The sequence below is a fragment of the Peromyscus eremicus genome, chromosome 8a (genome assembly GCF_949786415.1).
Source record: "Peromyscus eremicus chromosome 8a, PerEre_H2_v1, whole genome shotgun sequence".
Lineage (NCBI taxonomy): Eukaryota > Metazoa > Chordata > Mammalia > Rodentia > Cricetidae > Peromyscus > Peromyscus eremicus.
This window is the reverse complement of record NC_081423.1, coordinates 90,454,762-90,468,199: the sequence shown is the minus strand read 5'-3', so window position 1 is coordinate 90,468,199 and position 13,438 is coordinate 90,454,762. Positions and strand designations below refer to the sequence as shown.

The following is a 13,438-nucleotide window of genomic DNA, read 5'->3' as shown; positions in this document are numbered from 1 at the left end:
TACACAGCAAGACCTTTTTCAATCAATTAGTTTCATAAGATCAGTATAGACATAGAGAGGAAGGTGAACGTATTTAGCTATTATGAGCCATTAATCCCAAGATTTAAGTTACTTATAGAATCAGCAGAAACTTTGTTACAACAGAAGATAAATAAATGATGAAAAGACAAGGTGAAATTAGGAGAAGCCTACAGAAACTGAAACAACACAGACTGAGATGGAGCTACAGATGGGAAGATGGAATATGGCACTATTTGCCATTTAAAGGCAAAACTCCTGAGTTAAATAAGACATGCTTTTACATCAAGAATGAACCATCATGTAGAGCAGCTTCTCTAAACATATCTAGAAAGTAGTGACAGCCACAGCAACAGAACAGCAACAGCAAGACTTGTTTTTGCAACATTAGCAGCAGCAGCAGCAAGGAATACAGAAAATTTGCAGAAGAAAAACAACTGTTTTACTACAAACTGTGAGCAAAGTACAGTCCTAGAGATCTTCATGAATTGTTTCCTGTAATCCCAACAACAACTATCTAAAGTTTTTATTATCTCTCCATTGGAGAACACAAAGCTACATCACAGAGAAGCACCTGTTTAGGGACCTGTTCAGGGTTTCACAACAGGAAAGTGGACCTCCTAGCTTCACTCCCCCTCAGGAGTCTGTGTCCAGCTAATAAGGTTGCCTGGCACTGAGTGGGTTTTAGATGATGGTCCATCTATTCTAAACAGCTCAACACATGAACAGAACTCAAACCAGGAAAAGAAGATACATCCTTTAAATAAATAACCTCGTGGTCAAAGCTTCCCTGGGAGGAAAACCTGGCCCAACTGGAAAGAAAAAGGGATGGGAACACTGATGCACACCCTCTGCACACTGTGGTTTTCCTTCTGTCATTAACACAGTATGTCCACCCCTGCCAAGCCTGTTGTCTGAAAACACCTTTTACTTCACTGACACTTAATTGACCATGGAGAATCTCAACGAAGGTTTCATAACAGCATTTGCTGTTTAAATGTTTGAGCTTTCACAACATTTCTTATTTTTAACTAATAAAATGTTCTGTGGGTATTCTGTATTTTTTGCTTAATTTTTTTACTCCTTTCACAATTTATTTTTCACTCTTTATTAAAATAGTACCCCCAAGATCACAATGATATCATTTTTGTTTTTCATACAAAGAGCCTTTGACCATCAAATCTCAAAGCAGCTACATCTTCACTGTTGAGCAACACACAGAGGGACTTGCTATGACCGCCTCTCTTCTACTAGCTCGCTTTGGCTTCTGTGATAGCTGCTATTCTAGCTGATCTCCTGGGCCTTAGGAAATGTTTCTCTATGATTTCTGCATTTATCCCATTCTTCTACTATTTAAAGGTAGCCATTCTCCCTGAATAAGTCCCACACTCATCTTTACTATGTATAAATGTGAGCCTTTGATGGCCTTAACTGTGTTTAACTGTAGCTTCCCCATGTAGAGAAATCATAATTCTGTCTTCAGGCCTTAGCTCTTCTGTGTCAATTGTCAACTCAACACCTCCAGGCATACGTGCCTATAGAGTATCAAATTCAACAATTAGCAAGATCAGCGCTTACTATGTTCTGTATCTTAGACTCCTCCGTTTTCTCCTTCTCAATGTCTAAGTGACTCACCAAGTTCAATCCTAGCAGGCTTTGTTGGCAACCCTACTGTTACTAATCTGACAGTTCTTCATCAACCCTCACATTAACTGTTACAACCTCTTCACTCTTTTCCCATCTTTCACCATACTGATCCAGCTGAGAAACCACTGCCGATTTAACTGCCTCAAGTAGTTGTAAAAATGTCATTCTCTAGTCAAACCTCCAGAGATCCCTTGTCTTGTTGACAGCAACATGTATTTCCGACCAACACTCTCTTCTTTCACATGACATAACAGCCAAGTATTTATAAGTACTAGCTAAACACAGCCTTGCTTCATCCTTCCTGTCTTCAGCTGCCTATTAAAATATCACACGATTCAACTCCTGGCTCAAACTTCACTTCCTCCATAAACTCCACCACAAACTCTGCTCACAGAAGCAAAGGTCTCCTCAACTCTATGTCACTGTTTCCTATTCTACACTGCCTTGCAGATGCTCTGCACATCTTTCTTTCCTAGAATAAAATACAAGGTTTGAGAACCTTCTCGTGCTTATTGAAAAAATTATTTTGAAGTCATATTTTAATAACATTCATATATTTTGAGATTTTTATTGTAGTCATATACTTCCTTTATGTTGTATATATGTATGTGTGCATGCATAAATGTATATAAAGTTTCACATTTTATAAAAATAAACAAGTGAGCCAAATTTTAAGAAATTTAATCAGCCGGTAGGGAATATGAGCAGAGAAGCCCTTCTTAAACTAGTGCATTGAAAAGCTATCTTTTCCATTACGAAAAGCTAACTGTGTCTGGCTCATTCTCATCTCCCAATGTTCTCCTTTAAAGCGGTTTACTTCAGACTGAAGTATCCACCTAGCCACTTGTCCCCATCAAAAATTTTACAGTGCAAAAAAGTTGAAATAAGTGGGAAATGCCCTTCCTTGTCTGACTAAACTCTAGTATATGCCTAGAAGATCTCCTTAGACTATTTCCTTGACTAACCCAGCTAAGCAACCCACATTTAGAAGAAGTAAAGAGAAAGCCAAAATCAGAACTAACTTCAAAGTACTAAGAGGGTAGGCCAGCCAGGCTGGGGAAATCACAGTGAGGACAAAGACACAGAAGCTGGATGACCCCATGGCTTAGAGAGCCTTCCCACAAGCTTTTTAAAAAAGAATTCCTGAAATTTCTACTTCAAATTAGGCCCCATTTGCTCTCAAGTGTTTACTTCTAACAACAGCTCCAAGGCTGTACATTCCCATAAAATTAATAAAGCTAATGAATATGTTGATTCATTTAACATAAAAGTCTCCTTGAGTGTAAAGATAGCTACTTAAAAGTATGATTAATTAAATTTAAAAGTAACTGCCAATGTCATTTGTTCAGCTTATTCAACTTCATGTTTACAAACTTTGAGCTAAGCATTTTCCCATTAAAAAATAATTTTCAAATGTCTGTTTAATCAGCTATTCACATTACTCATGCAAAGGAGCAGTATGCTTACAAAAATGCTACTTTTTATTATTACCTGTTTGAAATAAGCAAAAATTAATATTTGATACTGAAACTGACTGAATACCAAAATAAAATTTAAAAAATCATTTTTTAAATAATCATTAATGACTTAACAGAAAAAGAAGTTAAAGTTATTTAGACAAACATCTTCCACACATTTTTAAATGAACAAGGTCAGGGCAGAGGTGCAGGTCAACAAGCTCTGAAGAGGCCAAGGCAGGAGTGCTGCTTGAGCCCAGGAGCTTGGAGCCCATATGGGCAACATAGTGAGATATTGCCAGACAAATACAAAAGAGGAATAATGTATGTATAAAATAAAATACCAAGAAATGCTCCTGCATATCGACCAACTGGTTCAAGCATATCAAAAGAAAACAAATATAAAAAATCAAACAAAAATTGTTTTAACATGTAGAATAACTACAAACTCTACAAGATTTCCATGAAAGCTTAGTAACACAATTGAAATGTAAATTTTACATCATTAAAAACAAAAACTAAAGTAAGGTACTATCGGCCCTCCCTACAAACCAGCAATTTCAAAATACTATCAGCAAAAACAGAATGATAGACTTGTTTGGTCAAATTTTCTTTCTAAATCCCAAGGATCATCACTAATCAATTAAGAAAACTGATTCATAAAGCAATCATCATTCTGTGTAGGTATCAACCTATGACCATCCTCCTTCGAGAGCATTTTACTAGCTAATGACCAGATGAGTCACCATGCTGGGAGCTAAGATTCTTTATCACTAATATATCTAGTGCAGCCTACTCTCAGGATACAACTTTGAAATTTTCATTAGGCAAGTTGTTATCTACTATACCAATTTATAACAAAGAGTAAGTCATTTGCATGTCATTCCCCGGATTAGAGATGCATGAAATTCTCCCAAACATTAATGATAATTATTTCAGGATTTATCACATTAAGAGAAATGATAGATATTATGCATACAATATATGCTAATAGTTATTCTAATTTTTAAAATTTGCTCATACATAAGCCAAATTTATACAAAAGAATAGAAACTACTATCTTATTTTGTTTAGTTCTCTATGTGCCTTGCTGTTTATTTCTGCAAGTGACTTCCTATCTCTTCCTCATTTCTTCCCGCATCAATACCTGTTGTTGGTGTTCTCTCTGAAAAACTCAGCAGAGGGCAGAATCTATTCAGATCCATCCACCAAATTACTCATCGGCACCTAGGACACTGGCACTGTGTCAATACTGACAATGTGAACAACTCTTGCCTAAGGAGCATTTCTTTATACAATTACTTAATAAGTTTTGTGTTGCTATATTTTATAATAAATCATTCAAGTACCAGTTCTTTCATTTATTATGTATGTTGCTTTATTTGGCTCTAGTTAAACAGTACATTTAACTTGTAAACTCATGGGGAAAGACCTACTAAGCATTCTGTATAAGAAAGAAGCGGCACCTCTTTCTGGGAAATGGGAGAAGGTGGAATTCTATTAAAACGGCAATATCAGGGTTGGAAATAAGGTCAGCAGCTAACAACACTGGCTGTTCTTCCAGAGGTCCTAGGTTTGATTCCCAGCATCCCATGACAGCTCACAACCACTTCTAACTCCAGATCAGGAGATCCAGTGCCCTTTTCTGACATCTTCAGGCACCAAGCACACACATGGTGCACAGACATACATGAAGGAAAAACACTCATAGACATAAATAAGTAAAATAAATTTGTTCTGTTTTATTTTGTTTTTTAATAAAGCAGTCTACCATATGTTCTCTGAGAATTGATGGCTGATCTAAAAGCTTGTGTGTGTGTGTGTGTGTGTGTGTGTGTGTGTGTGTTGTCTCTTATTTTTAGTGACAACAGGTTTCCAAATGTCTTGGTCCATGTCAGAAACTTTTTCTCAGATTACAAGAAAGAATCAACAACATAAATCTGCTGAATGATACTCCCTGTCACACTGTTCTGTAATGTGGCTAGCAGAAGAAATGTGTCAAAAGCTACAAAAGCTTTGAATTCTAAAAACAGACTAGACTGGTGGCCATAAGATCCTGGGATGACTAATCAAAAGACACAAAGGCTCCATTAGATAGCATTGGTCTTGATGTTTACATGGATTTACAGAATGGCAATAGAGCTAATAAGTGAATGCCATACATCTCAATATCACTGAGAATAAATTTCAAATACTCTTATCACAAAGATTATATTATACCATGTATCAGCTACAGTGATCAGTTTTGTAGATGGATATAACTTGTAATGATATAAGAATAATAAGCAGATTCCCACTCTACCAGAGGCCACGACATACTAGGAACCTCAGGTAAGACACCACTCATCACCTGCTAAAACCCCTTAAGCCCTGCCCAGCAGTCCCCAACAGCACCTCCTCACCTGGGCTCCATATCCCAGCCCACAACTCAGGCAGAAGACACCCAGTCTACTAGAGGCCACACTGGTATTAAATACCCCAGGTACCTGGAACTCAGAGACCACACCAGTATCCAGAACCCCAGAGGCCACACTAGTTAACAGAAATTCAGAAGCAAAGTGAGCACCCAAAACCCCAGAAGCCAAGCAGGCCACCAAAATGTCAGCAGAGACACACTACTAAACCTGAAGACTCGCTGGTCAGCAGAACCACAGGTCACTCAGGCCAGAAGACCAAAGAGGAAACAGAAAGCAAGAGGTGAAAACATCTAAAAAGCATCCATCCCACAAAGATAGACTCAGAAATCAGCACTTAAACTGATAATAACCCCAAACCCAGATGACTAGAGGCCAGTGTAAGAACACAATCAACAACACCGAGGGCATTATGCCACCACCAGAGCCCAGCTATCATCCTATCGCAAGCCTTGGATATTTCAGCACATCAGAAGCACAAGGAAATGACCTTAAGTCCAATCTTGTGAAGATGACAGAGGCACTTGAGGAAATGAACAAAGCCCTAAAAGAATCCAGGAAAACACACACAGACAAAGGAAATGAATAAAACTATTCAAGAACTGAAAATGGAACTAGAAGCAACAAAGAAAACACAAACTGAGGGAATCCTGGAGATGAAAAACATGGGCAAGCAAACAGGAACTACAAATACAAGTATCACCAACAAACGGCAAGAGATGGAAAAGAGAATCTTGGGAGTAGAATATAAGGATAGATGAAACTGATAACAGTGGTCAAAGAAAATGTTAAATCTAAAAAGTGCCTGACACAAAACATCCAGGAAAACAGGGACACTAGGAAAAGACCAAACAAACCTAAGAAAAATGAGAATAGAAGAAGATTCCCAGCTCAAAGGCCCAGAAAATACCTTCAACAAAATCACAGAAAGAAAAAAAAAAAAAACTTTCCTAACCTAAAGAAGGAGATGCCTAAAAAGGTACAAGAAGCTTACAGAACACCAAATAGATTGGACCAGAAAATGAAGTTCCTCTGCCACATAATAATAAAACCACTAAATGTACAAAACAAAGAAAGAATATTAAAAGCTGCAAGAGAAAAAAGGCCAAGTAACATAAAAGCAGATCTATTAGAATTATAACTAATTTCTTCTCAAAGGAGACATTAAAAGCCAGAAGGATCTAGACAGATGTTTTGCAGACTCTAAGAGAACACAGATGCCAGCACAGACTACTATACCCAGCAAAACTTTCAGTCACAATAGATGGAGAAAACAAGATATTCCACAACAAAGTCAAATTTAAACAGTATCTATCTGCAAATCTATCACTACAGAAGATGCTAGAAGGAAAACTACAACCTAAGGAGGTTAACTTCACCAATGAAATAACAGGAAATAAATAATCTAACACCAGCAAAATCAAAAGAAGGGAATCTCTCTCTCTGTCTCTGTCTCTCTCTGTCTCTCTGTCTCTCTCTCTCTCTCTCTCTCTCTCTCTCTCTCTCTCTCTCTCTCTCTCACACACACACACACACACACACACACACACACACACACTACCATCACCACCACAATTCCCCAGTAAAAAGATACAGGTTAACAGAATGGATGCAAAAACAGGATCCATTCTTCTGGAGCATACAAGAAACACACCTAAACATCAAAGACAGACATTACCTAAGAGTTAAGGGTTGGAACAAGATTTTCCAAGCAAACGGATGCAAGAAGCAAGCTGGTGCAGTGATTCTAATATCTAACAAATTACACTTCCAACCAAAATTAATCAAAAGTGATGGGGGAAGGACACTTCACACTCACTAAGGGAAAAATCCATGAAGACGACATTTCAATTCTGAACATCTATGCCCCAAATGCAAGGACACCTACATTTGTAAAACAAACATTACTAAAGCTTAAATCACACACAAAATCCCACATATTAATAGTGAGAAACTTCAACAACCCACTCTCACCAGTGGACAGATCACCCAGACAGAAACTAAACAGAGAAATACTGGAACTAACAGATATTATGACTCAAATGGACCTAACATATCTACAGAACATTTTACGCAAACACAAAAAAATATACCTTCCTCTCAGCACCTCACAGGACCTTCTCCAAAATTGACCACATATTCAGTCACAAAGCAAGTCTCAAGAAACATAAAAAATTGAAATAACTCCCTGTATCTTATCAGACCACCAGGATTAAATCTGGATTTCAACAACAATAGAAACAACCAAAAAAAGCCTACAAAGTCATGGAAACTAAACAACTCTCTACTGAATGATCACTGGGTCAAGGAAGAAATAAAGAAAGAAATTAAAGGCTTCCTAGAATTTAATGAAAATGAATGCACAACATACCAAAATTTATGGAACATAATGAAAGTGGTGCTAAGAAGAAAGTTCGTAGCACTAAGTGTCTTCATAAAGAAATTAGATAGATCTTATACTAACAGCATTACTCATAACTAACAGGCATTCAGTAACTCAATACTCATAACTCAACACTAACAGATCTCATAACTTAACAGCACACACGGAAGTTCTAGAACAAACAGAGGCAAACAGCAGGAAATAATCACACTCAGGACTAAAATCAATAAAATAGAAACAAACAGAACAATACAAAGAATCAATGAAATAAAGAGTTGATCCTTTGAGAAAATCAACAAAATAGACAAACCTTTATTCAAACTAACTAAATAGCAGAGAGAGAACATCCAAACCAACAAAAGCAGAAACAAAGGGGGACATGACAATAGGCACTAAGGAAATCCAAAAATCATTAGTTCATACTTCAAAATTGGAAAATCCAAAAGAAATGGACACATTTCTTGATACATTCCACTTACCAAAGTTAAATCAAGATTAGATAAATAATTTAAATGCACCTATAACCTCTAAGGAAATAGAAGCAGTCATTAAAAGTCTTCCAACCAAAAAAAGGCCAGGGCCAGACAGTTTTAGCACAGAATTCTACTAGACTTTCAAAGAAGAGCTAATACTAAGACTTCTCAAATCATTCCATGGAGTAGAAACAGAAGGAACATTGCCAAATTCATTTTATGAGGCCACAGTCACCCCAATACCAAACCACACAAAGACTCAACAAAGAAAGAGAATTACAGACCAATATCCCTCATAAATATTGATGAAAAACACTTAAATACTTGCAAACCAAAACCAAAAAGATATTAAAAAAGATCATCCACCATGATCAAGTAGGCCTCATCCCAGACATGCAGAGATGGTTCAACATACAAAAAATGGTCAAGGTACCAGGCGGTGGCGGGAGGCAGAGCCAGGTGGATCTCTGTGAGTTCGAGGCCAGCCTGGGCTACCAAGTGAGTTCCAGGAAAAGGCGCAAAGCTACACAGAGAAACCCTGTCTCGAAAAACCAAAAAAAAAAAAAAAAATGGTGAAGGTAATCCACCATATAAACAAGCTGAAAGACAAAAAACACATGATCATTTCATTTGATGCTAAAAAAAAACCTTTAACAAAATCCAACACCCCTTCATGATAAAAGTCTTAGAGAGATCAGGGATACAAGGAACATACCTAAACATAATAAAGGCAATATATAGAAAGCCAAGAACCAATATCAAACTATATGGAGAGAAACTTAAAGCAATTCCACTAAAATCAAGGACAAGACAAGGTTGTCCACTATCTCCATATCTATTCAATATAATACTTAAAGTTTTAGCTAGAGCAATAAGACAACAAAAGGAGATCAAGGGGATATAAATTAGAAACGAAGTCAAAGTCTCACTATTTGCAGATGATATGATAGTATACATAAGTGACCCCAAAAATTCTACCAGGGAACTCCTACAGCTGATAAACACCTTTAATCAAGTGGCAGGATACAAAATAAACTAAAAAAAAAAAAAAACAGTAGCCCTCATATATACAAACAATAAATGGGCTGAGAAAGAAATTAGGGAAACAACAGCCTTCACAATAGCCACAAATAATATAAAAAAAAAAACTACTCTAATCAAGCAAGTGAAAGACATGTATTGCAAGAATTTCAAGTCTTTGAAGAAAGAAATTGAAGAAGATATCAGAAGATGGAAAGATTGCCCATGTTCAGGGATAGGTAGAATTAACATAGTAAAAATGGCCATCTTACCAAAAGGATTCTAAGATTCAATGCAATCTCAATCAAAATTTGAACACAATTCTTTACAGACCTTAAAAGAACAATACTCAACTTCATGTGAAAAAAATAAAATATCCTGATAGCTAAAACAATCCTGTACAATAAAAGAACATCTGAAGGTATCACCATCTCTGATTTCAAGCTCTATTACAGAGCAATAGTAATAAAAAACGCATGGTATTGACATAAAAATAGACAAGTGGATCAATGGAATTGAACCGAAGACCCAGACATAAACCTACACACCTATGGACACTTGATGTTTGACAAAGAAGCCCAAATTATATAATAGAAAACAGAAAGCATCTCCAACAAATGATATTGGTATAACTTGATGTCAGTATGTAGAAGAATGCAAATAGATCCCATATCTATCACCCTGCACAAAACTAAGTCCAAGTGGATCAAATACCTCAACATAAAACCAGATACACCGAACCTGATAAAAGAGAAAATGGGGAATAGCCTTGAACACATTGGTATAGGAGACAACTTCCTGAACAGAACACAAATAGCACAGGCACTACGATTGATAATTAATATTAGAACCTCATGAAACTGAAAAGCTTCTGTAAGGCAAAGGACACCATCAATACAACAAATCAGCAGCTACAGAATTGGAAAATATCTTCACCAACCCTACATCAGACAGAGGGCTAATTTCCAAAATATATAAAGAACTCAAGAAACTAGGCATCAACAAAACAAATAATCCAATAAAAATTGGGGTACAGCTCTAAACAGAGAATTCTCAACAGAGAAATCTCAAATGGCCAAGAAGCACGTAAAGAAATGTTCAACATTCCCTCTGCCATGAGGGAAATGTAAATCAAAACAACTCAGATTCTATCTTAAACCTGTCAGAATGGCTAAGACTAAAAAACAAATGACAGCTCATGCTGGATAGGATGTGGAGCAAGGGGAACACTTCTTCATTGCTGGTGCAAGTGCAAACTTATACAGTCACTTTGAAAATCAATATGGTGGCATCTCAGAAAATTAGGAATTGATCTACTGCAAGACCCAGCTATACCACTCTTGGAAATATACCCAAAGGATATTCCATCATACCATAAGGACACTTGCTCAGCTATGTTTATAGCAGCTTTATTCACAATCCTCCAGAAACTAGAAACAGCCTAGATGTCCCTCAACCAAAGAATGGATAAAGAAATTGTCAAATGATAAAAAACATTTACACAATGAAGTATTACTTAGATATTAAAAATGACATCAAGAAATTCAGGCAAATGGATGAAACTAGAAAAAAATCATCCTGAGTGTGGGTAACCCAGACCCAGAAAGACAAACATAGTATACAGTCACTCATAAGTAGATATTAGCTGTAGAGTAAAAGATAATCCACAGCCCCCAGAGAGGCTAAGTAACAAGGAGGGCTCAAGGAGGGGAAACATATGAATCTCCCTGGGAAGGGGAAATAGAATCAACATTGTGGGTAAAGTACAGGGTTGGGGGGATAGGAATAGGAGGAATCAGGTATGGGGAGATGGAGGTAGAGAGTACTAGGAGAGACAACTGGAATTGGGAGGCATCTCCAGGACAAACTAGAAACCCAGTGCAACGGAAATTCTCGGGAATCTGTGAGGGTGACCCTAGCTAAGACTCCTAGCAATGAGGGATACGGAGCCTGAACTAGCCATCTCCTGTAACTAGGCAGGACTTCCAGTGGAGGGACTGGGACACCAACCGAGCCACAAAACCTTCAACCTACAATTTATCCTGCCTACAAGACATGCTGGGATAAAGATGGCACAGAAATTGTGGTCAACCAATGATTGGTCCAGCTTGAGACCCATGTCACAAGAGAAAGCCCGCTCCTGACACTGCCTGGAGGGCTAGGACCCGAAGGCTGGATAGCCCAAAGACTTAGGACAGAACCAAACATGACTGGAAAAAAAATCAGTGAAATGATTCCTGATGATGTTCTGCTATACTCATAGATAGGTGCCTAGCCCCAGTTGTCAACAGAGAGGCTTCATCCAGCAACTGATGGAAAGAGATGCAAACCCATAGCCAAACATTAGGCAGACCTTGGGCAATCCTGCAGAAGAGGGGGAGGAAGGATTGTAGGAGCCAGAGGGGTCAAGGAAACCACATGAAAACACACAGAATCAACTAACCTGTGCTGTGGGATGTTCTATATGGCAAATGTGTTGCTCTGATTGGTCAATAAATAAATCACTGATTGGCCAGTGGCCAGGCAGGAAGTATAGGTGGGACAAGGAGGAGAATAAAGCTGGGAAGTGGAAGGCTGAGTCAGAGAGACACTGCCAGCCGCCACGATGAGAAACAGCATGTGAAGATGCCGGTAAGCCACGGGCCACGTGGCAAGGTATAGATTAATAGAAATGGATTAATTTAAGTTGTAAGAACAGTTAGCAAGAAGCCTGCCACGGCCATACAGTTTGTAACCAATATAAGTCTCTGTGTTTACTTGGTCGGGTCTGAGCTGCTGTGGGACTGGCAGGTTAGAGAGATTTGTCCTGACTGTGGGCCAGGCAGGAAAACTCTAGCTACAAACCTGGGCTCATAGGGGCTTACAGAGACTGAACCAACAACCAAGGAGCCTGCAAGGGACTGACCTAGGCATTATGCATATGTGTTACAGTTGTGTAGTTTGGTCTTCTTGTGAGACTCCTAACAGTGGAAGCAGGGGCTGTCTCTGACTCTTTTGCTGGCTTTTGGGACCCTTTTCCTCATGCTGAGTTGCCTCGTCTAATCTTCAACTTGATATGCTATGGTTGGTTCTATACATGGGAGGCCTGCCTTCCTCTTAATAGAAAAAGAGGAGGAGTGGATGGGGTGAGGGAAGAGGAGAGGTGGGGAGAGCCTGGAGTACAGGAAGGAGGGGAAACAGCAGTCAGGTTGTAAAATAAATAAATAAATAATGATAAACAATAAGAATGGTGAAATTAAGAAGATAAAATACAAGTAAGCAGATAAAGAGGGTGCATGGATTCACTGAGGTCAAAAACACTCATTCTAAAAACTGCGTCACAACCCTCCCTAGCAGTGGAGCTGGGCATACAAGATTGGAGACACACATTAAACTCTTTAATGGCAGGCCCAACCTGGTCTGCATCATGATTTGGTTTTGAGCCCAGACAACTAACCTCTTTCTCCTGTGTGTCACAGCTATGTACAGTCTGAAAGCTCCTATTACACAATATAAACTTGATATTATTATACAATATCAACTGCGTTAAGTACTAGGCACATGAGAAATAACTCAGTCTTACCTCTTTCTCATGCATTCGAGAAAGAAAATGATCATCATGAAGACTGCTAGACTTTCTCAGGCTGACCTTTGGAGTTATCTGTAGAAGCAGTAAGAGTTATTTAAAACTGCCCAGGACTAGTTTATCAACTCTTTAAAAGTAAACTAATAAAGTCTCAGAAACTCATTTCAAAATAAGGTTAGCTTTGGAGAAAAAAGTGACTCATTCACTTCTAAGCAAAAGAACTAAAATTACTATTACCCTTCCTAATGTGGATCTACATTATTTTATATTTTAAAAACTTTATTTTATTTAAAGATACCTGTCCCTAGAAAAAGTCCAGTGAAATCATCACTTACCAGAGAAACTGGAAGAGGCTTCTGTCTCAGGTACCGAGGATTTTCTATCTGAAATATTACAAATAAAGACATTAATCCTGGAGTTGTTTGAATAAAATACATTTTTCTGTGTGAAAATGTCTTCTG

At 38.0% G+C, this 13,438-nt stretch overlaps 1 protein-coding gene across 1 annotated transcript in view; it reads right to left on the bottom strand.

The window, feature by feature from the left end:
* Cep112 (centrosomal protein 112) overlaps positions 1 to 13,438 on the bottom strand; it is a 423,208-nt gene that overhangs the window by 349,677 nt on the left and 60,093 nt on the right. The window contains exons 7-8 of the mRNA XM_059272022.1: positions 13,313 to 13,360; positions 12,975 to 13,052 (exon numbers count right to left, since the gene is read on the bottom strand). Coding sequence (XP_059128005.1) covers positions 12,975 to 13,052; positions 13,313 to 13,360 — 126 coding nt within the window. The remainder of the gene's footprint in view (positions 1 to 12,974; positions 13,053 to 13,312; positions 13,361 to 13,438) is intronic.